General features: G+C 48.5%; 1 protein-coding gene across 12 annotated transcripts; it reads right to left on the bottom strand.

Annotated features, from left to right (window-relative positions):
- Positions 1-207: 207 nt before the first annotated feature.
- On the bottom strand, positions 208-22,128 carry LOC118170433 (regulator of G-protein signaling 8). 12 transcript variants are annotated; one of them, XR_004752714.1, is made up of 8 exons: positions 21,990-22,100; positions 20,809-20,867; positions 16,762-16,863; positions 15,778-15,842; positions 6,989-7,155; positions 4,063-5,293; positions 3,560-3,630; positions 208-1,956 (listed from the first exon to the last, which is right to left on the bottom strand). XR_004752714.1 is itself a non-coding variant. In XM_035332645.1 (7 exons), the coding sequence occupies exons 3-7, from the start codon at positions 18,775-18,777 to the stop codon at positions 5,111-5,113; spliced, it is 543 nt and encodes a 180-aa protein (XP_035188536.1). In that variant the 5' UTR covers positions 18,778-19,280; positions 20,809-20,867; positions 21,146-21,164; the 3' UTR covers positions 3,950-5,110. The 12 variants fall into 12 exon arrangements, 8 of the variants coding, with proteins under 8 accessions (XP_035188536.1, XP_035188535.1, XP_035188531.1 ...); XR_004752712.1 differs by having other exon boundaries at positions 3,560-5,293; XR_004752713.1 differs by lacking the exon at positions 3,560-3,630.
- Between the last annotated feature and the right edge of the window lie 584 nt (positions 22,129-22,712).

Raw genomic sequence — 22,712 nt, 5'->3', positions numbered from 1 at the left:
AGCCCGGAGCAGAGCAGCGAGGAGATCCTGCCCGCCAGCACCAGCCTGGGTACTGCTGGCCAGCTGGAGCTGCAAACTGGGAGCTGTGGGGCCACTGGGAACAAGTGACTGACACTGTGCCTGGTTCCCTGCCTCCCTGGTATGCCAGGTCCCTCCAGAAGCAGGCACTGCCTTTGCTTCTGTGCCTTTTTTGCCCAAAATGTTCTGTTTTTTTCAGTACTAAGCTCACCCCCTTCTGCCACCTCCCGTGCACTCAGCTCCCTGAACTCCACTTGAGTTTACCGGAGCATCAAATCCCAGATGCAGCCTTCCAGTAAAACCAAGAGGAGGCACAGAGCAAAACGACTGACTTCACTAAGCAAATACAAGGCGCACACCTTTATTTACTCTATTTTTTTTTAATCAGGAAGCTAAGAGGAAGCACAGCTGCGACCCTGCCGAGGCAGCTCCGATTCCATGCCCCAGCGTGCAGCGCGGAGCACAGCTGCCGTCTCACCTAGCCAGCCCCTGCCGCAAACACAGCACATGGAGCACGAACAGAGGACAAAGACACAACACTGGGGACAAGCCGAGCCTCTGAAAAGCCCAGGGGGTGCACGGTAGAGAAAAGCACTCTCTGGTCTGGCAACGACATGTACATTAATCCCGGCTCTGTGATAAAACGCTTCCGTGCCAGAGAAAACACAGTACCAAGGAACAAGACAACTGCAGCAGCCCCAGGAAGGAAAGGTGGTGCATAAATTAGGTGAAGCGTTTTCTCCTTATATAATGGGCAAGGAATAGCTACTAGGAGCAACAGTAGGAGGTATGTAGGAGGGAGATGGCAAGACAGGAGTCTGGGGAAGGAAAAGGAAAAGAAGGGCGGACAGACACCTGGGGACAGAGGGCATGCAGCCAGGAGGGCAGGGGAGGCTGTGAGAGCCCAGGGCTCAAGCAGTGCTGGTGGAGGGGAAGGCTGGCATGGACAGGAGTGCTTCAGGGAGGTGAAGATGAGGAAGAGGAGGGACATCCACAGGGACAGGACTGAGAAGAAGAAGGGGGTTTGGAGGGAGAAGGAGGAGGCCCACGGTGGGGGGGAGTTTGCAGGGACAAGTGAGAGGCACTCCAGGACTGGCATGAGGTATGCTTTGCTATTGCTCTGAATGCTGTAAACATTTTGGTTTTGTGTCTATCAGTGAACATTCAGTTCAGTTTGATACATGTGCTCTTATGGGTAATTGGAAGCCTAGCAGAGTTGTACATCTCCTATTACTAGTCAAACTTACACAAGAGGCAAACACAACACCGCTAAAATCTCATTTTATGTCATTTATGCCTAATTCTCCTATTTTAACATGCACATCTATGTCTCAGAATAGCTTCTCTAGTAGGAGACACTAAGTAACGTATACGTGAATTCACATGCACTCTCACCACCCACACCCACGCGCACACACACCTCCTTCCCTCCTGTGCTTAGGCCAGCAGGACTTTGCCCCTCACGCTTTCCCAGCGTGGACCCATCAGTACATTAACAAGTACCGCAAAACACGGAAATAAACCCAAACCTGGCCAAAGCACCTGCTTTGGGTTCCACATCTGCTTCTGGACTGAACGACGCCTGAAGTTTATGGAGTAGGGAAAAGCAATTTGCAAAATTCTTCTTCCCTTTTGCTGTCAAAGGACTTAAGAGCTGGCTGGGCACACGCCAGCAAAGACACAGAATAAAAAGAGCTGAGTGAAACATTTTTTATTTCCTCTCTAATACGATGGCACTCTCTGACATTACTTGAAGTGGGAGCACGTTTTTGGAGGTGTGTGCTTGTGGAGAGGGAAAATGGGGTTTGTAAGTTCTGAATATCCCTTTCACATCAGTAAGGGATGAATCAAAGATAGGGTATTTGTCCTCGATGGGGATTAGTCATCACTCAGTGCTCTCCAAAGCTTTGGCTTTGTCATTATTTCCTTCATCAGCCCCTGGTTTAAGAGGAAGAGGTATAAGTTGCCTATTTTAATTCACTTCAGCCTGACATTTGACATAAAAGAAGCAATTGGTGCCAATCTCTTATTAAAATAATAATGATAAATTACTTTAAATAACTAGACCGCTTTCCTGCGAGAGAGACAAACTGTAAGAGCAGGAACAAAAATAACTGTGATAGATTCATGTGCTTCAGACAATACCTTTGCTCCACGGTATGCTCTAGGACATTTCCTGTCGAGGATTTTATCTGGCATCAATTTAAGGGGCAACGCACTCATCCTACACCAGCCGGCAGGAATACAGTTCCTGTCAGCAGTGCCACCTCTGGATGTGCCTGCTCAAAGCCATTCCCCAGACAGAAGGAGGAAAGAGAGGAGCTTGGTCTTTAGAGTTTTTGGCCGCTTTGGAGTTTTTTGATGAATTCTGGCACAAAAGAAAAGGATGCCAACACCGACTCTGGAGGAGCCTGTCGGGAGATGTTACCTACTGGGCTTTCTGGAGTCACACTCTGAACAGGACCAGCCTTTGTAGCCATCAGGGAAGCCTGGGAATTGTCCTCACTTCTGATTTTCCTGTCCTTGTCCTCATTCCTAGACAAAAACCTCTCATTCTGCTGTTTCCTCATCTCCTGGTCGTCCCTATGACCCTCTCAGCAATGGGTGCCTGCAGGGCGTGTGCTGAAAAGCCTTCGCTGGGATGTGTCAGCTGGCACTAGAGGTCAGCATCATCCAAGCCCACTCAGAAGATGTACCAGTGGCTTTAAGAGAAACACCCTAGGGCAGTTAAGATGTCCATCTTCCTCCTCTTTAAAAGCAGTAAGTACATTAAAAGTGGAATTACAGCAAAATCTGGAGCCCACCTTTCTTTCCCTGCAGACATTGCTCGTTGCTCCCCCTTTCAAACAGGCAGCAAGTAAGTTTGCACGAAGCTGCCACGGTGAAATTTGCACAGTGATGTTCAGGCTTTGGGGCTCTGTCCCCCAGCATTATGAACCTCATGCATCTCATCAACAGTTTCAAAAGTCGAGGGGCTGTGCTGCCAAGCCCGAGCGTGGCCGCAGGATGCCACATCTCCCACCACGCTCACGTTACCTGGCGGGGCAGAGGACTCCCAGAAACACTGGTCTGGGACCCCAGAGCACGCTGTTCCTTCTGTCCTTAGTGAAAGTTAACTTGAGATGATCTTAGCCTACAAAACTACAGGAGAATTCTAGAGTTGACCAGCCAGGTACTGAAAACCAGGTTTTCCTGTTGAACAGAAATTTTGCTTTTGTACTGTATTTAGAATGTGTCTTAGAGACCACAGGAACACACCTCCAGAACAAAACAAACACACTCATCATCCCTATCATAATCCCACGCCTATCCATCCTAACATCCTGCACAGCAGCCTTACAAAAAGCCTCAAAACCTGCTAATGTAGGGACAGTAACTTCTAATACCCAAGCAGACTTTTCGTATCTTGTTCCAAACATTATGCATAGCTTCAGAATTCAGACTACCCAGCTTACACCAGATTACATTTACACCTTTATCACCAGCTATCTGATTTATCAAACCTACCCACCACAATAAACCAGAACGTAGGTTTACCAACCTCTGATCTGTGGATGACTCCATGGAGAGAAGGAAAAGATCCATGAGGCCCCTTTCCAGACCTTCCTAAAACTAAGAAAACAGACCTCTGGTCTGTAGACTTAAACCCACAGACAACCCACTTCCCCTCTAGAAAACATCGCAAGAATCTGACAGCTGATAAACTGGGAAAGCGATGCTGCAGAAATTCAGATGGAAGGAATTACTGCACAGCACAGAGGTGGTGTTACACAACTGACATCTGCGCAGAGCCCTCTCCTGCAGCTGGTATCCAGGCTGTGGGAATAGGGCCAAAGCACACTTTGCACGCCACTTCACGCCCGGACACTCGTCCTGCTCACTGCATGCTTCCCTGCACCCTGTTTTTAAGCAAGCACCATGCAGCAGGGTCTGTGTCTTCAGTATTTCTTTACATTGCACTGAACCCACAGTGGACAATCGGTAGGTAACAACAACAGTCAATAATCAGTAAATAACAAAAATAAGGTTGTGTTTTCACATTACCTCTCCCTGCCATGCGCTGGTGAAGTACTACGATGAGAAACGATACCTGACACGGCAGATGGATCTTGTGCTTTTCTTACACCTCAGCATGGGGCAGATGGGACATTCATTCTCCCAACTCTTTCCCGACGGCTGGCAGTTCGTTCCCGAGACGCCACTGAGGTCGTTAAAGTCTGTGGTGGCCAAAAGCCTCTCTGTGTGAAGTTTTGGTATGGTGCCTAGCACAATGAAGCCTAACAGTGACTGGGGTCCTGAGGCTGAACTATAGTACACATAAATAATATCACTGAAAAACAAACATTTGCACTAGAAGACCAGGTCTAGCAAGAGCTTTTGGGGTTACCTCCCTCATGAGAAAAACTCAGCTCCTTGACAGTCACGCAAAAATAGCATCTAGTCTCCACCCCTGGAAGAAAAGCAGTCAAGGGCACGGAGGGGCTGTGACAGGTCAGCTGCTGTGGTATCACAAGGTCTGCAACCAAAATGGGAAGGTGAGCTGAGTTTGCTGATGGTTTCCACTCTGGGAAGCAGCAAGAATCGTGTGCCTTTGTCTTCTCACTCCCACCCTATCTGCCTCCTCATGGCCTCAGGATCCAGACCCCAGCAGCCAGCGTAGGGGACGGTGCTTTGGATCGTACTTGGCTACACAAGTTTCAGAGCTGCCCTTAGGGCCCTTCCAAACACAGGGACAGGTGAGAGCCAGTGAGGTGTCTGGAAGGATGGGAAGGTGCAGAGACATTATTTACAGACAAACCAATGCAGTAATTTTAAAGGAAACCTGCCTTCCCAACAGATGACCCCATGACTAGAGAGGATAGGGTTTTGTGCTAGAGAGAGGCAACAACTGCAAGATGCTACTGCTAACCAAAAAAGCACAGAAATTCAAAAAGTCCTAATTCCACATTCAGATCACGCTCTGGAAGCCTCCTCTTCCTCTCCTCCCTCGTTTCTTATCCCCACTGCTTTTAACACCAAGAAAGTTTCACATTTAGACATGGGTTGCTGCTGTTGTAGGAAGCACATGGTTTCTGAGGGCCCCATCGCTGTTCTAGCTGAGCCTCCTCTGGGTTTGAGATAGCAGGTCTGTGTAAATTTTGGATCTCAGGAACCTGGGATAAGAGTCTTTTTCCATCAGGCTGTGCACCTTCCCCTGAGCTTGGTCAAAGCAAGAGAGGGAGGGCTCCTGCATGTTTCTTCTTGTCAGCTCCCGAGTCTGGAAGTCTATGTTCACCTAGGAAAAGCAGCAGAAGAGAGGTTGGTACTGAGTGACTGCTTGCTTGCTTAAAATGGCACGTTTCATCTCAGTGACAGGACCAAGCACCTACTCTTAGCCATGCCTAAACAGTCCCCCTAACTCTGTGGGGTTTCGTAATCCAGAGTTATAAATCCTGTCCCAAACTTGGAGAAGTTGAACTAGATTTATAATGATCTGAGCACTTCTGAAATCAAGTCACTTTTATTCAGGCTCTCAAGCATGGTTTTTCACAGCAAATCTTCTAAAAATGCTGACTTGGCTTAACATACCTCTTCTCCCGTTGATCAAGTTTCCTCTATCCCCTTTTTCTTCACTACACGCCCAATAGAAGGGTAAGTGAACTTTTAGCTGGGTTTAAACTATCAGTATATTCTTATTAAATGTTTTTAAACTATGCTGTTATAGAATAAATTGTTTGATTTTTCCCATAACAGCTTGATGTTACCGTATCTTCAGCAGGGACTTGAAAAAACAAACAGCCCTCATGTTATGACTGCAGCATGTTTGCAAAGCCAACAATACGCGTTTTCCTGTTCTCTCTCCCTAGCAGTTAGTGTTTGTTAGGGTTATTGTTTGAAACCTGTCTGTTAAGATGTTATTTGTCATTATTACCCCGGCGTCCAAACTTAAAGCTGTCTAGAAAGTAAAGCTGTCTGCCCTAACCCAGACGACAGCAATATAGATTAGCGCTCCATGTCACTTAAAGGTCATTTCACATTCTAGCATGACAACAGGAACAAATTTTAGGGAAGACTCCATCCAACCTGCACTTGTATTTCTAATGTAACTTCAGTCCTGCAGTCCTGAAAATCTCACCCAGCTTTTATGAATATCAGCACAAGGCGTTCACTGAGGGCGCTGGGGATTGAAGTGCACCCTGAGATGCCCACACCACTTGGTGCTTGACAGTAGCTTACCATAATAGCCTTGCTAGCCCGAAGATGAAGTGGAGGCAGCCCTCTTAGAGGGATCCCCTTGCAGGCACCTTTATCATGACAAGCACCCGAGCTATCGAGCAAGAGAAGTGCTGTGGGAGAGCAGGTGCAGCAAGCACTCTCCTGGTTGCACTATTAATACAGTAGCGCAGCACAACATCACGACACAGGATCTGACAGTCACATCTGCCTGTCAGTACTTTAAAGAGGACTTAACAATTCCAGGCTTCAGGTTGCGACTGCGTTTTTTGTTCACCTCTGAGTTATTGCTCGCATCTTTCAGGAGCTCTAATTGAGTTTGGAGTTAGTCAGCAGATAAACACTCTTCCCTGGAGAGTCAACAAGTTAGTCATTCGTGGGATGCTCTTAGACAAAATGTCCTGGGAGAAATGAGCCCAGTAGCCTGTTTGGGGACTGATAGTAAATGAGCTTCAATGTGAAAAACTCCTAGGAAGCTGGTGGAGGTTAGGAAATGTGGGTTGCAGTTGCCAGTGAACTCACTGGCTATGACTAATTTGGTATCATCAGAGTAGTTACCCTCAGCAGGGGATGAGTCACTGCAAGCAGAGGCAGCAGCAGCGGGCAGGATGGTGTTCCCGTAACAGGAAGCATTCTCCTCGCCATCACCTCCGGGAGGGAAGGAAGGAAGAGCTCCCTGACCCCCCGTGCAGGGGAGCTGGGCCTGTTCCCCGCACCAGAGGGATGCTCTGCCTGCCCGAGGTGCTGGCCTACCAACCTCTCGAGGAGCCTGCACATCGATGAACTCCTCAAAGATCCGCTGGGCCTTGGAGGCCAGCTTGGCCGCCGAGCGGGTCTTCTTGAAGTCCTCGCAGGCGAGCCAGAACTCGAGGTTCTCCTCGCTGAACTCTGTCTTCAGGAAAGCACGGAAAGCGGCCAGCCCATCTGCAAGGGAATGAGGGGAGTTACAATGGAAGAAGAAAGAGGGCAGGGAGCACTATAACAGGCATCCCCCCATCTGTCTACTAGAGGCCATTCAATTTTTCTCCCAGGCTATGTGACAGCACAGTCCGTGATCCCAGGACTTATTCATAACTTACACTGTTGCATCAGCTGCAGTCTCATGAGCTGCCATGAGACCAAACATTCTTTGCTGCTATTTTGAAAAATATTTTTTGCCAGCTAACAGGAAAAGGTTTTCTTTGGGACTGGGATAGCTAACCTTTGAAAAATTCCTCTTGAAATCATCAGGCTCCAATGATACCGTCTCTTTGCTGCACCGTCTTGTGCGTATTAATGTCCCACTTTGTAACGTCCTACCCGTCATTAAGAAAAGCCTTTAATAAAACATAGCGCCTGTGGACTTGTCTCCTATGCTCTCTGTCACTTTGCTTTACTGCCTTGTGACATATTTTTAGTTATTACTTATACAGAGGAAGGATCTTGGAGAGCCTAACTGTTATAGCTACAATAAAGGGGAAAAGGAGAGGACACAGCATAATTACTACTTGTCTAGTCAGTGGTAAAAGTGTTCTTATCACTTGCTAATGCTTAGCAATTGTGACATTTCAGCAATGTAATCTGAGTCAGCCGGGACAGATTAGAAATATGGAAAGATTTATTAGGCAATGTGTGCTCTTAAACCCCTGCCTGGGTGTATTTATGGACACAGCTATTGTTTTTTATTTCCTTTCCCTGAACGGCACAAGCAGAGTTGAAATAGCTGAAGGTCTTACACATGCCCTTTCTCCTTTCTTGAGCCTAGGGATAAATTTGGCTCCTAATTTTACTTCTTCCAGTAACATGTTTCTAACTTTTCCCACTCTCTTTCTATAGGGTCTCGGTGTTTGTAGCTCATAACTGGAAACCTCCCCAGTCGGCTTTAGCTACTTACTTCCAAGTAAGCACCTAAAAATACTGACAGAACTGGGAATGCGCTCAGCAAGGTCAGACTCGATGAAAGAATGAGCAAGTGCACAGCAAAGATGGACAAAAGGTTTGTAGGACTTGAACTCCTCCTGCAGTGCTGTGAAGTGTGGGCTCCACCTGCCCCTTTCTGCTATGGGAGATGTTGGCAGCGCTGCCTTCCCTCCTCCCTGCCATGGCCAGGAGCACAGGAGAAGGAAGGAGCCTGAGGGGTGATATCTGCTGCTTGGGGCACGTCATCTTCAAGGCAGGCAGTGGCTGGCCAGGTCAAAGGACCCATCACAAACTCCCCAACAGCTTTGTCTTTGTTTTCTTGCCTACACCAGAGGCAAGAAACAGCAATGTAACTCCCCTTTTTCTCCCGATCTTATATCTGCTCCTCACTTGTATCAGATGATGGCTGAGGATAGGGAAGTATTTTTCAGTTCTAGGTCCTGAGCCTCAGCCCTAAGAATTTGCCCCATATGTTGAACAGCAGCTAACAATCCTGCTTCTGGCTGCACATAAGCCAATGGAGATGTCTGGCTGCCCTGACTCTCAAAGGGAGTGGCCAAGTAGGACCAAACTCCAGGCTAATACTCTCCACTTTAGGCTTCTCAAAGCTCCTTCACTGACGGGCTTGGCAATGCTAACTGCTCCATCAGCACTCTGCGTTGCAAAGAGCTGTCGTGGCACAGCAATCTGCAGCTAAAAGAGGAATGTTTCCATCTCAGCTACCCTAGTTTCTTTCTGTCAGCCCCAAGAGGGCAAGGAATGAAAGAATGGCAGCATCACACCAACTTGTCCTGGTGCCCCTAGGTTAATGCACTTGTAGATAGAGATGATTGGGGTTTGGGGCTGTTACTGTGGGCAAAGCCAGGGCTCTTGCCCAAGAGCACCACAGAGCAGCTAACAGTGCAAATTGTGGGTTCAGGCCTGGGGGAATAAGGCAACATTAGCCCTCGAGAAGTCTGCAGAACAGAGCTCCAGAGGCATCTCCAGGAGCCGAGTGCCTGTCAGGATCATGCTGCCCCGGCTGCTGGGAGCATCTGCATGGGTAGATAAACATGGCACAAGAGAGGAATGTTTTAGGGCTCGTTTCCTTCAGGAAACAGGAATCCAGGAGACACAAGGATGTTTCAAAGCCTACATCCCCTCCCTATTCAATGTCAACAAAATTCATACGGATTTTGTGGATGACTTGAGAAGAGAGCAAGGAGCCCTTACGAGAAGAAACGGAGAGGACATCACAGCAGATTGACAATTTCAGAAAGAAGAAAGTATGGAAGGGAAAATGCAGCAGTTCCCTGAGATGTATGCCATTTGGTATATCACTGGCTCGTAGGATGTTTGGTGTTTATTGTTCAGGCACCCAAATACACTGTTATGACAACACAAGCTCAGCTGCGTGTCCCTGCGGAGATCTTGCTTCCCTGTCCTCATCTTCCCCCATCGCCTTTCCTCTCCAACAGCCCCAGAGCCCCAGCACTGACAGAGGATCACTTGCCAAAAATAGCAGCTGTGCATGGCAAATATAATATCTGCAGAATGTAATATCTGCTAAAACAAGTGGACTTTGTGATTGATGAGATGAGAAAGGCCTTTGCTTTAGCCCTGCCCCGGAGAGCAGGCACGGCAGCTGGGACCAGGAGGTTTCCACATGCTCTGCCTCCCACTCTCATGTCCATCAGCTCCTTTTTATCTCGAAGTAAGTTTAGACAGATGATATATAAATAATAGTATTTGGCTGTTCTCCACTTTTTTTATATATATGTTTCTGTCATCTCCTCCTCACAGCCTCAGGGGAGCTGGAAAGGATCAAGCCAGACCAGCGAGGACCTTGCAGAGGAGGCCCAGGACGCAGGAGAGGTCATCCTCAACCTGAGGCTGCCTCGCTCTCCACAGATTTGCCCTTAGCCTTTGACTCTCTGCCAGCATTTACAGCTGGGGCTGGCAGTCAGAGTTCAGCCTCAGAGATGGAAGCCCAGATGACCGCACAGCAGTAAATCGCTGCCAGGCTGCACACAAGTTTATTGTGGAACAAGAACAGATCTAATGGAAAGGGCAGGAGGGCAATGAGGTGGGGAACTTGCACCACCTGAGCTGGAATGTGACCTGGACATTGACATTAATGTCCTGTACATGAAGACTACCAAGGAAGCATCCCTTGTGAACGACAGGCATTTCAAAGCTCATCCCACCCAACTGTACAGATTTTTTTTTTTTAATTTTCTTTCCCCCGAGCAGGGATCAACCAGCCCCAGATTGCAGTACAACATGAATAGGAGTGCATCACCAGCAGGGTCAGCCTCTTGAAATAGCCTAGAAGATGCATGGAGCACCTGAGACGTGCAAGTCCCATGGGATGTTTTGCAGAAAAAGCACAGAGATGAAAAGGTGGATTAGAATTCGTCGTGATGGTAGTGAAGCACTGGAACAGGCTGCCCAGAGAAGCTGTGGATGTCCCATCCCTGGAAGTTAGATACTACTGTGGGCAACCTGGTCTAGTGAAAGACGTCCCTGTCCATGGAAGGAGGCCAGGAGTAGATGGCCTTTAAAGATCTCTCACAACCCAAGCCATTCTCTGATTCTATGGCATCTTCAGAGATCTCATGGGATATCCCCAAAACACACAGCTGAAAGGCATGGCTGCTCAAGAAACAGACACAGTGGTGTAAGTGTACGTCCCTTCAATACAGCTGTTGGATACTTACTCAGGAATTTGACTCAAAAGAGTGGTGAGTCTTGCTTGAAGCCAACCCATTATATTACTTTCAACAGGGCAGATAGGATGACGGCAAAGAAATAGAGCTCTTCTACCTGGGTGCCAGGAGTCAGAAAGAGGAGCAGAAGAACATTTGCTTTACAGTTTTGCAGTGTAAATACAAGCCTTAAAAGGACCAGGCTCTGCTCTCTAGAGCAGCTAAAATTAAATTTGTGATTTAGATGGGAACTACCAGGCAGATCAACAACTACATGAGGCCTCAGATGTTCCTGAAACCCCACTCAGATGTTATCCTTTGGGCTGTGGAGAATGGTTTCTTTGCAGAAAGAAAAGGCGTGGAGGAAGGGACTTAACTGGCTTGCACAAAATACAGTACAAGTCTTAACTAAATCAGGTGTCAGCAACATGAGGAAGAGCTGAGATTAATAGCTTAAATCATTCAGGCAGACAGTTTAATAACCAAGGATCTAGCCACTGTCAGAGTAAGAAAGCTATCAACAATCATTTATTTAATGCATGCATTTCACACCATCAGGGCCATCAGCACGTCATGTAGGAAATAAAGAGAGAGTCCTTATGGCTGGTAGATGGATGGATTAGCTCTGTGCAATATTTTGGGTCCAGGGCTGAAGAGACAAGGCCACAATGTTCTGCATAGCATATGTACATGCTCTCACTGCTGCTTAGCATTGCTTTGGTGAATGTTAGCTGCCTGTCACTAGCACAATGCTAATGCTAATGCTGTTCTGGCTTAGAAAGAACTGGGAGTAGGAAGGGATATTCCTATGCTGTGTGGGAAGAGCAGCAATGTATAGACAACAGGAGGAGGAGGAAGACAATAAAATTTGGGCAGAAGAGCATAGAGATGACCAAAAAAAAATGTAGATGGCAAAAAAAGTCATCCTTGAGATAAAAATGGAAATTCGGCGCAAAGGTTTTCCATGTCAGATGCTTTGCTGAAAACTGACTAAGGGCTGAGGACAGACTGTCCTGCCGGATTCTGGACAAATGACAAGCCATGTGTCCAGCCCCGCAAGGGATGCAGAATGAGACATGCCATTGCTTGTATTTCCCTCCAGCAGCCTGTCAAAAGGAATCTCCATCTGGCTGACCAGACTGTACCTCCTGGGCACGGGTACAGCAGGGGGATTACTCCTCCGTTACTCACACACATACACACACTCTGCGGACCACATAAAGCTCCGGTTCCCTGGGAGCCATCACTAACCCAACACTGGCACAAAATGGAAAAAGATGCCAAAATCTAGCATGTTAAAACCTCTGCTTTTGGCCCCTTAGCACCCAGGGAAGCATGCTACATACAGCCCTGACTCTCACTTTCTCAAAACCCAGCTGCAAAGCAAGATCAAGCTCCTCTCCTGCTGCCTGCCATGCTCACAAGCCCTGACCCAAGGGAACACTGCTGTGCTTGGAGATACGTTTCTTGCAATGAGCTCAGACAAGGCTCCCACTCTAAAAAGAAAGGGGATTGACTGGCTGACCCTACGGTTTCAAGTTGACTTGCTTCACCCATTAGCAAGAACAAGTCAGATATCATTGCACTGACCTACTTGTCTGGGGCTGCCAAGGAAGCTGAGCTGTGCTGTATCCTACAGTTTGGCTCTGCTGCTCTAACAGGGCAAGGCTGAGGGATGCTGAAGTCCCAATGGAAAAGGAAGGCGAGGGTGTGACTGGGAGAGCCTGAGTTGCATTGCCTTCCCTACCTGCAATCTCTTGCCAATGTCAATACAATTATTTTTTTTAAAGTGCTGGGGACTAAACAATCTGAATCGGACCACTCTCTTTACAGAAAAGAGCACTGCCCAGCCTGGGAATCTCTGGAAACATGGAGTTGCTTCAAGACCCAGGGCTTTTCAATACTCCATTCAAGCTGCTGCCATAATGTAGCATGCCAGGATCAAACAATGTCTACAGAGTTCATTCAGTAAAACAATGGGGGAATAGTGGAAGGGGCACCCACAGGCCATCACACTTAAGGAATATTTGACAAAAATAAGCATAACATTCTCCATAGAGTTTATGTAATGTGTAATACCTGTTCAAACCACTTCCACTTGAAGACCTTTTGGAGATTCAGGAAAATAGGAAGTGAAAGAGTAAAAGTTGTCTGTCTCTCACACAGCTGTTTTACCCAGCTCCCAAGTCCTATTGGCGCACTGATTTTCCTGAAAGAACGGGATGATTGGAAAGAACCCCAAACCGCTGTAACGTCTGACTGTGAAGGAAAGCACCACTCAAGTCCCTAAAATCAGCACCACAATCTCCCTTCCAAAATAGACAAACTGTCCATCTAGTGAAGAAAGAATTTATGACAGATGTGTCAAGCAGAAGCGGTCTACCTGCTAATGCTAGAAACCACAGGGGAAATTCTCCATGAGCCCAGCTGGTGCTTAGCCCATGCCCTGAAGCATGAATTGGAATTTTCCCTGCCTAGTATTTTTCACCTGGGCAGTCATAGTGAAATTAGACTGATACAGTTCTGTCCTTCTCCTGGCACTAGAAATAGGATATTAGCTGGCAGCTGTACTATAGATAGATGTGGGCAGGACAGGCACTGCTTTTCTTACTCTGAAATTTTGGTCAGATACAGCACAAGAATCCCCTACCCCCCTCCAACATCAGCTCATGCTTACTAGCATGTTTCTAATATCATAAATGCAGCTGGCTTATTTTCATAACAGATCTTTAACAATTCTGTGTTTTGGATGCAAGTATACATAAACAAAAACAACGATTTTACAATTCCTTCCAAGCACATATGATGCATATCTTCTCTCCTTTAAACCAACGTAACTAAAATAACACTTCTGTTTAAACAGAGCTTTCTGTATGTGCATCATTATAACCAAATGCAGGCTTTGTCTGCAGACTAGCGATTCCAGAAGCTTCAGGTCGGAGCTGATGTGATATATTCTTTTAGAAAGTGGTTTATTAAACAACAATTTTTTGCCACTGATCACCAGGCAATGTCAACATGACTGCTGAGAAGAAAAAAGAAGCTCAATTTAAATTTTAAAAATCACCTTCTGTTGCTATTAGGAACTAAATATTTTTCACTAGGTGTCAAAAAGTTCCCAGAATTACTTCCCATTCTAGAGACAGAAAAGATTCTGGTATTTCATTTATCACTTTATAAGGCTAATTTTCTAATATTATATTCTTATGGATGCTGTTGGATGAAGTAGTCGAACTAAGGTTTGATTTAGCATTCCCAGCACTCAGCTGAAGAGGGAACACTCTGTATATAACTTCAGTACAGAGACTCTGACTTCGCTGGCTTTTGTAACCAAAGCACTTTTGTTATAGTCTGTATCTAAGTAAGAAAATTCTGACCTTAATACTGTTGAGGCAGGAACAAGGGCTTGATTTTAAAGACAGAACTGTACCACTGATGTGAATATCCTGTCCTCTCCCACTTCCCATCCTCCAGGCACGCATGTCTCTTTTGTGCATTTTTCCCTTCTTGTTTTGAATTTTGACAAAAGAAAATGTTCCCTCTTAGCCATACCCAGCTACATCATTTTTTTTTTTTTTCTACCGGCTGCAAGAGCAATGATCTCAACAAGATACTGCTGCTAAAAATAATATATTACTTTTTTCTGCCTTGGACAGCCAGCTTGTTTAAAGTTGTCACGTAATTCTCTGCCAAAACTGTTGTCATCTTAGCAGAAATCCAGAAGAATTGCACTTTTTTGAAAACAATATGATTCTACACTGATATTTTAAAACGCAAGTCCCACAAAACCTGAACCACTAAGTCAGACATTTCCATGTTGCAATAAAATAGTTCACCACCCACACTGACGTCTGCCCAACCTCGATTTGCTCGTTTTATTCTCGAATACAAACACCTTAATGAGCCTATGCTGTGAACTTCGCAGCCTTGTTTACAATTTGTCAGCGTGAATGTGCTGGTGAAGCAGAATAATGGAGTAATATATTCTGAACAGAACTGATATGATTGATCTATTGAATGGAGTGAGGTGTGCTGATTATATGTTTGCATAACGTTTCTTGATGTGAAACTTTCAGGTTTAGTTCGGTAACTATAAATTAGATCCAGCTAAGTGCTACCATGCATGATTTCTCCAGGAAGGACTGCTACAGAGCGAGGTGTTTAAGGTTACTGAGCTACATACTCGATTATCCCCTAAAATCAATGAGAGTAATCAGTCAAAAAATCAGGAGATGGCTCTGAGAATTTCAGCTATGTTGACTTGAATTCGAATATTCCGCAAGGCGACCGCATCAATAGGGATGGGACGTGATGGTCTTCTCACCACTTAGGTGAAGATAAAATATTAATACCCCTGCAGTGGAGTGCTAACGAGCAGTGGCAGTGAGTGGGGTCTCAGGGAAAGCCCTCCACTGCTTCCTACGGTACCCTGCTGTGCCTAGCAGTCCTGGCACAGGCTGCACCTCGATGCTGTGCAGCTGCAAAGCAGCTGGAGGCAGAGGGAAACGAGATGGTTTCCCTGGACCTGGCTCCCCAGATCCTGGGGAGCTTTAGTGAGCTGAGAACCCAGCACTGCAGAAAGGCTGAACCCGGGTGTACCTGCCAAGGAAGGTACGCACATCACAGCCTTGGAGTCCTGCCGCCAGAGGAACTGGAGAAAGCTAGAGCTGGGGCTGCTGGCTTTATCAGCTGTGACTGCACAGCCAGTCAGGAGCAAATTCAGGAAGGGAACCCACGGAAACGCACTCCCTCACCTTCTCACCAGAGGAGAAGTCCTGCCCATGAGTTACTGTGACTGCTTATTAGGGGGAAGTAAGCAAGTACCCAAGGGACCACCCCTGTGCCATCAGTGCATACTTTGTTTGCCTCAGCTATGAACAGTATTTGGGGTACGGGGGGGGGGGCATGGGGAGGGGGAAGAGTTTGGTAGAAGGATTGATAGAATTTGATCTCTACTCACATTTATGGGATAAAAGGACATCGAAGGAGTCTGCCCATCTTGTTGCTTCTTCTGTTGACAGTCTTCTGAAAGAAAGGAAGAGGCAAATTACAGACAACCCATGGCTGCTAGTCCCCTCCAGAGCTGCTTGACAAGGACACCAAAGAAGGCTGGAATTCTCACCAAACTTTGGCTATCTACAGTGTAGAGGTCTCCAAGTGAGCAAGTCACCCTGGGTTCCCTTCAGAGTCAGCAGGGAGATGCCATGGGACTTGCAGGGTTCTCTTCATCTCCTCTTCAGGTAGGTGGCTAAAATAAGCCAGATGAATCACGCCCAAAAAGGGACCGATTTTTCCTCATTGACTCTAAGCAGAGGCCCAGGGAACAAGTTCAGATGTAGACATTTACATTGTAAATGTCAAAAGTTAAGTGAAATGAAACCCACACCTGCAGCAGCATTTGTTTCTCTCTCCTGACTTCAAGGGGAAGGTTAGACTCTTAGCTCAGATGTAAGCAGTAACCTATGATCAGATGAATTCCATCCCACTTGTCTTAAATCAGGGCTCTGGATTGTCTGAAGTACCTACTTTAAGTGCTGTGCAAACTGATTCAGGACATTTTGGTAGTGTTTAATAACAAGACTTCGCTGAGGAGGACTGTGACCTGAAATAGCTGCTCACCTCGTGTACAAAGTCAGCTGCTCAGACTTTGGTTTGCGATGACAGAGGGATATGTTATGTTCTCAAACATGTGCAGGCACATCCCATGTACAGCAGCTGGGACAGTGTGCATGTCCTGTCTTAGAAAAGAGCTTGTATCAATGATGCAGGCATTTTCCAATATCGTTCCTGCTCTGTCAGGCTTTGTATTTTCCTCCCTTCCTTGTGGCTGAAAAGAACTATGCAAAGCTCATACAGCGAAAGGTGGGTAGTACTAGAGGGGGTGGTGGGCAGGGAGGGGAAGGACAGAAGTGGGGATGGGGTGGGATGCTGCAGCTATACTCACTTCAAAGCCCGGTTGGGCTTGTCCGGAAGAATAGCTGTGAAATCATTATATGAGTCTGATTTGTGAGACAGGCAGCCCAGGCGAGTCCTCATCCCTCTGTTCCTGTGGTCGATATGGGGGAGCAGGGGTGTGAGCAGGGGAAAACCAAAGAAGACGATTAAAAGTCTAGCCAGTGTGGCAAAACAGAAACAAGAAGAAAAAAAGAAAAAAAAACTCCTCGGCAGCTCTGCACCTAATCAGACCTGTGTCCCTGGCTCCCTCATCTGCAGAAGGGACTCTGAAGCATCTCCAGTAAGATGCTAAGCAGATGCTAAGGATGGACACAGCACCAGAGCAGCTGAAAGCTCGCCCACACCAGTCGCTCAGCTGGTCTGACTGGCATAAAGGTTCAAAAGGCTGCACTTTGGGACAGTTTCTTGTAAAGACCTGCAATCGGCAGGAGTGGGAATCCAGCAAAGGGGAGAAATACCAGTTGCCACAACCCAGCCGCACCAGAACAGCACAAATACCAGTGCTTGAGGGCAGGAGGGGCTGGAGAAGAGAGGGAGCAAGGCACCTGCAAGGTGAGTCTGCGCTGCAGAGCCACGAGACCCCAGCCAGGATCCTGGGCAGTTCCTTTAGACTCAGCGTTACATAAGCTGGCTAAAGCTGCCTCTACTGTGACAGGTTTACCCATGCAGAAAATGGCCTTATTGCTTTTCCCTCTGAATTTCAAAGCGGTCCCAGAGCCTTCGGTGCTCCGCAGGCCCCTGGCCTCCTCACCAGCCCCTTCCCAGGACGGCCACCGCAGCATCGCTCGTTAGGTAACGCCGGGATGGGGAGGACGGGGAAGGAGAGGGAACACAAAGGGAGAGGGAGATGTCACACACACGTTGCACTGGGCTGGCATTGCCTCCTCTCAAAAACATATAGATGCCGATTAGCGGTTTGACACGGTGTCCAGCAGGGCACAGCCTGTTACTTGCGTCTCCAGCCTAAGGGCATCGCTTCTGCTACATTTCCCCCATGTCGAATGAGGCCACTCTCTCCTCCTGACCACGGGAGGACAATTCAGCGACTCAGTCTGCACTTCTCAGCTGCTGCACCCAGTTCTGAGCCAGAGGAAGCCCTTTGCTGAGCCCTGCTGCCAAACAGAAGCCACACACTTTCTGTGGCTGCAGAGGGAAGCACAGGATTTTTCCCTTTCCATATGCAGCACACTTCAGCACCGGCAACCGAGCCAATCTGTAGCATGCCTGTTTCCCCCCTTTCTCCTCCCGCCCTTCAGAGAGTTTCTATTATTGCACATTTTAATGTAATCTTAAAGCAAATTAAATGTTAATTAAATGCAAGGAGTGTCTCCCTGGCACAGCGCAGGCAACTCACGGAATTTATCGAGCACAAAAACCTGGAGATTTTTAGTGGCAGGAGTTGTTGCACAGCCTCAAAATACAGACCCATGACTGGTGGGCTCAGGATGCTGCACTGCCTAAACTTCCAACATCAGTGCAGATACCCTGTGTGCAAAGTGCCGCATCCCTAGCTGAGCTTGCTGGACCTGCTGACTCAAACTGACACCGAGCCTGCTATCGGATCTTTCTGGTACCTTTCTGATACCTCCTGCCCCCAACCTTTATCCTCCCTCAGCTGTTTGTTCGAGCAAGCTCACGAATTTCTCAGCAAGAGGTGTGACACGCATTACCGCAATGCTGCTCAGATTTCTCTCTGATGCCTGAGATCAAGGGACTGCAGCAGGGAATCACAGCGTACGGGAGACAGAGATGCTGCGCCACAAGCAGGGAACTTGTCTCTCACGGAACACCAATCTCTGGGTCATGGCTTCCAAGACAGGACACAGGAGAAAGAGAGGGAAAATCTGGGTCTGCGGGAGGTGGAGAGGCAAGGGAAGGAGGGAAGAGGGGATGGTACAGCGAGCCGAAAGGCTCACTGGACGAGGTAGACAGCGACAGGATGGGCAGGGGTGAGGAATGCAGCGTGTCTTTTCAGTTACCTCCGTGGGATCAGTAAGGCAGCCATTCAGGCATCCAGTTATAGTTAACCCTTTAACTGGCTGGCTTGGAGAGCAGTCAGGGCTGTTTGCAGGAGATAGGAGTGCGGGAAGGAGGGATTTACTGTTTCATGTCCTGGCACTTAAAAATATACCAAAGAATCCTCTGCAAAAAAAAAGGCCAGTTGTTCTCAACCCATTTGATCCTTGCTTCCTAGCGTGGAAGGTCGATTTTTCAATGGAAGACGTTCAGAGTTGAGAGATGATCACAGAGAAGAGACAGCATTTCCGTCTAAAACCAGGACAGCAGGTTAAGTCCAGCTTCAGGTCTAAAGTGACTTGAGTTTGGCGTCACAGCTCACCACGGAGCAGCAGGACTTGGCATTATCACGCTCATCATTCAACACCTCTGAAGGTCTCTCCTCAACAGGCAGAGCTTCCGGACTGACCTCGCTAAGAAGACCAAACTACCTCTTGTCCCTGTCCCTCCGGGTCATGGCTGATGTTACCGGCCATCACGGAAAAGCTGGCACTGCAAATAAAATAAGAGGAGCACTTCACGCGTCTGCTGGTCCTTGCACCATCACAGGCTCAAGCACTCACACAAAAACAACTCAAAACATATCTTCCATGCGGTGGCAGCCTGTGGGAAGCCACAAAGGGGACGCACGGTCTGCAGCGGGGAGGGATGAACGGACAGAGGGGTGGCAGGGTCCCTGGGAGCCTTGGCACACAGCCCACTGGTTAAACAAATCTCGCATCGGAGAGCGAAGGCGAGGTCCACAACAGCCAGGAAACCGATGGGACAGAGAGCAGGACCGAACTGCCTGGATAGTGAGCAAAGTGCAAAGGTTTCCTGTTTGCCAGGACAAGGCCGAGCTCCAGATAACCTCCATGTCCTCTTGCCCAGAGGGAACTGAGGAAGTGGCAAAGGAGCTGATGAGAGCAGAGACTGTGTGCAGAGGAGCCAGGACCCCGTTCTGCTTGGGCCTGAGGAGATCCCAAAGCTCGGGCTGCCCAACACAACATCCCTCTTAAAACCTGATTACATTAAAAACGCACAAAGCCTCTCCCCAACTAAATTAATGGAACCGGGATTGCACCACATGCCAGTGAGTGCGTTTTCTTAATCCCTGCCCTGACCGGCTGCTTTGATGCGCTTTAGCTGAAATCAATCCTTAGTAATTCCTTAAGCCCCTTTAAATTTCCTCGTTAACAGTCTCACCCACATGCGGGGCCGCAGCACAGGATCTCCCGGAGCCCCTCAGCCCCCCTTTTCCCACCATCACTCCGAAGTGACAGCTGGAAGCGGAGCTGGGTGCCCGCTGGGTGCCCTCTCTCTCCCTCGCCGTCCCCTCGAGCAGCATGCTTTTTGGGGTCCTGTTATGAAACAGCTTTCTGCTCGCCCCCGCTCCCACCCGCTCGCCAGCCCACACAACACAACCTGCAGAGCTGAGCGGCACCGAACTTCCCTGTGCTCCCAAAGTCTGCCTGACTTCAGGGATGCCGAGACCTACATTTCCCACAGAGACAACCGCACGGCTAGGCTGGCATACCCACGGATATTTCCTGTGATTGCAAATAAAGGCGGTCAATTACTGCTTTATAAATATAGCCTGTAGCATGTGGTAAAGGCATCCCAGTGGGGGTCCGTGGTGCCAGGTTTTTCTGCCCCACGCTCCATCACTTGCCCTACCTCCCCCTCCTATGAAAGGACCCTGGGTCAAGGAGAATTGCTGGTCTCATCATGGATGTGCTTTGGGGTTTCTCCTTAGGAGACAAAGGAAGGGGGTGCAATTATGGCAATCAAATTATCAACCCCCCCAGGAGATCACCTGAGCAAAGATAAAGCAGCCATCCCAATGGAAAAAATTAGCAGCAAAAAAAAAATAAAAAAATAAAAATAAAAAAAATAAAATAAAAAATAAAAAAAAAAAAAAAAAAAACAAGCCCCAAGGGGCTTCACGAGATTAAGTCCCTCCATTCACATGCAGAGGAAGCCAGATAAACCCGAACACGGAGGCACTGCAGACAGACAGACACTGAGAAAAGATACTCACTGCCGTTGACCTGTCCTCTCTGCCGGTGGGTCTCTGCCAACGCTGTGGTCACAGAGGCTCTGGGGAGAGAACAGAGCAGTCTCTTCAGAGACAACCCCCAGCACGGGGTGAAAGTCACACTCCGACACACCTCCCCTCCCCAGCTCTCCCCGGGCAGCAGCAGCAGCAGGGCTGGGGCACAGCTCCGTGCCACATCCAGCCAGGGCTAAAAAAGCAGCCTCACCCAGCAGGCTGGGGCTCGGCTCTGCTGCGGAGCCGGCTCGCTGGCGGCACTGCCGAGGAGCCCACCTGATCGGCACGTTTCGCTGCATCCCTCCTCGCCCGCCGCCCCGCTAACCTGGCCGAGGACCTCCCCAGCCCGTCGAGATGGGCGACAGCTCGGCACGGGTGGCGGGTGCCAAGCGCCGGCTGGGAGCATCTGGGGGCGGGCGGGGGGATGCCTGCGAACGCTCTCGCCGTTGTCACCCTCGGTATGTTGGAAGAAAGCAGCCGCCTGCGTCGGTTTAATCAGCTCCTCTGAGGTTTAGGGGAGGTGACTGCCCTCGGATCGCAGATCATCAGGAGTTACTACGGACAGAAGGGACTGGGGAGTTTAATTAAAGAGCCCCGGTGTCAGCAGGGTCAAATTAAATTGTTAACGGGCAAGGGAGAGCCGTGTTGCAGGGCATGGGAAAAACAGAAACCCACCTGGCTCGTCAGGGATGCTACTGACCCCTCATTTCTTCTGATGTGCGCAGCCCCGCTGGTTCCCTGCCTTCATCTGGACCTCCTGTGGTTTGCTCACCCCACAGCACAAGCTCCCATTCCCTCTCCTCTCCTGCACCCACACCTCCATCCTCAACCAGCAGAGGATGTATACGGGGTCCTCAGTGCACCCCAGTGGGGCTTCCACGGGAACCTAGCCCCCAGCACACGTGGTGGGGCAGCAGCACGACCCCAAATCTGTGCTTGGCTCAGCCACCAGAACCCCAACACAGGTGCCCTGCAGGCTGTGCAAGCATTCAGGTGCACCCCTAGCTCACCAGGGGCACAAGCCTCTGCTCTTTTTGATCCTGCTGGAGTTGGCCACTGCCTGGGACAGGGGCATCAAGGGAAAAAAAAAAAAGTGTCTGCAGTTACACCAGTCATTATTTTTTTTCGTCACTCTCCTGTCTTTTTCCTAGAAACCTGTAGTCACCCACCCCTCCTCTGCTAAAGCGGTGCTGGGCCTGACATCCTTGTGCTACTAACAGGAAACATGTCTTGAGATAACACATTATCACCAGCAACATCCCTGGGGAAAGAGTCCTGCAGAACTTACCATGAAAACACGGGGATAGTAGTGCTGCAGGAATGATCCCAGCTCTCCGACTCAGATCCCCTCCTTCACAACTCAACCTGGCAAGGAAACAGTCGCCTTGCTCTCACCTCCCATCTCAAAGCCCAGGTCATCCTGACTTGGGTTAATCACATCTCTGGTTACGAAGAGACAAGCGTTCAAAAATAAAAAAAATAAAAATGCAGCGGCTGATACAATCTCCTCTCAGCCAAGGTCAAAGGTTGAGGTCCATCCTATGCCTCTGGTACAACAGGCTGGTTTGTTCAAGTTAAATAACAATCAGCTTCAGCCCTTGCCCCAAACCCAAGCCAAATTTAATACAACATCACCAAGGGTTCAACTCCGAGCACGTCATTTCTCTTTTAATGCCCTTCCACACTCCCAGGTTCTCTCTGGGCAACTGCAGGATGTCACAAGTGACACTGGCTGCAGCACCTCCAGGACATTAGTGGGGTGGAAGAGGCCAAGGAACGAGGGCTCCTGCTTGTTGTCCTCCTACACCAGTTTTACATGTTGCTGTCTCACAGCCACCACCAGTACGGGCAGAGACCCCAGCTCCTATTTCTCCAGGCTGTCAGCACCCCCT

This window comes from Oxyura jamaicensis, chromosome 8, assembly GCF_011077185.1.
Source record: "Oxyura jamaicensis isolate SHBP4307 breed ruddy duck chromosome 8, BPBGC_Ojam_1.0, whole genome shotgun sequence".
Taxonomy (NCBI): Eukaryota; Metazoa; Chordata; class Aves; order Anseriformes; family Anatidae; genus Oxyura; species Oxyura jamaicensis.
This window is presented reverse-complemented; position numbering and strand designations above follow the sequence as displayed.

Excerpts from the sequence above, each read along its gene's own strand:
- LOC118170433 (XM_035332640.1), bottom strand. The coding sequence starts at position 22,079 with ATGTTGCTGGTGATAATGTGTTATCTCAAGACATGTTTCCTGTTAGTA. Across the intron at positions 16,864-20,808 it reads GAGAGGACAGGTCAACGGCA|GAACAGAGGGATGAGGACTC; the intron begins GTGAGTATCTTT and ends TATCGACCACAG. Across the intron at positions 5,294-6,988 it reads ATGTGCAGGCTCCTCGAGAG|GTGAACATAGACTTCCAGAC; the intron begins GTTGGTAGGCCA and ends TGCTTTTCCTAG.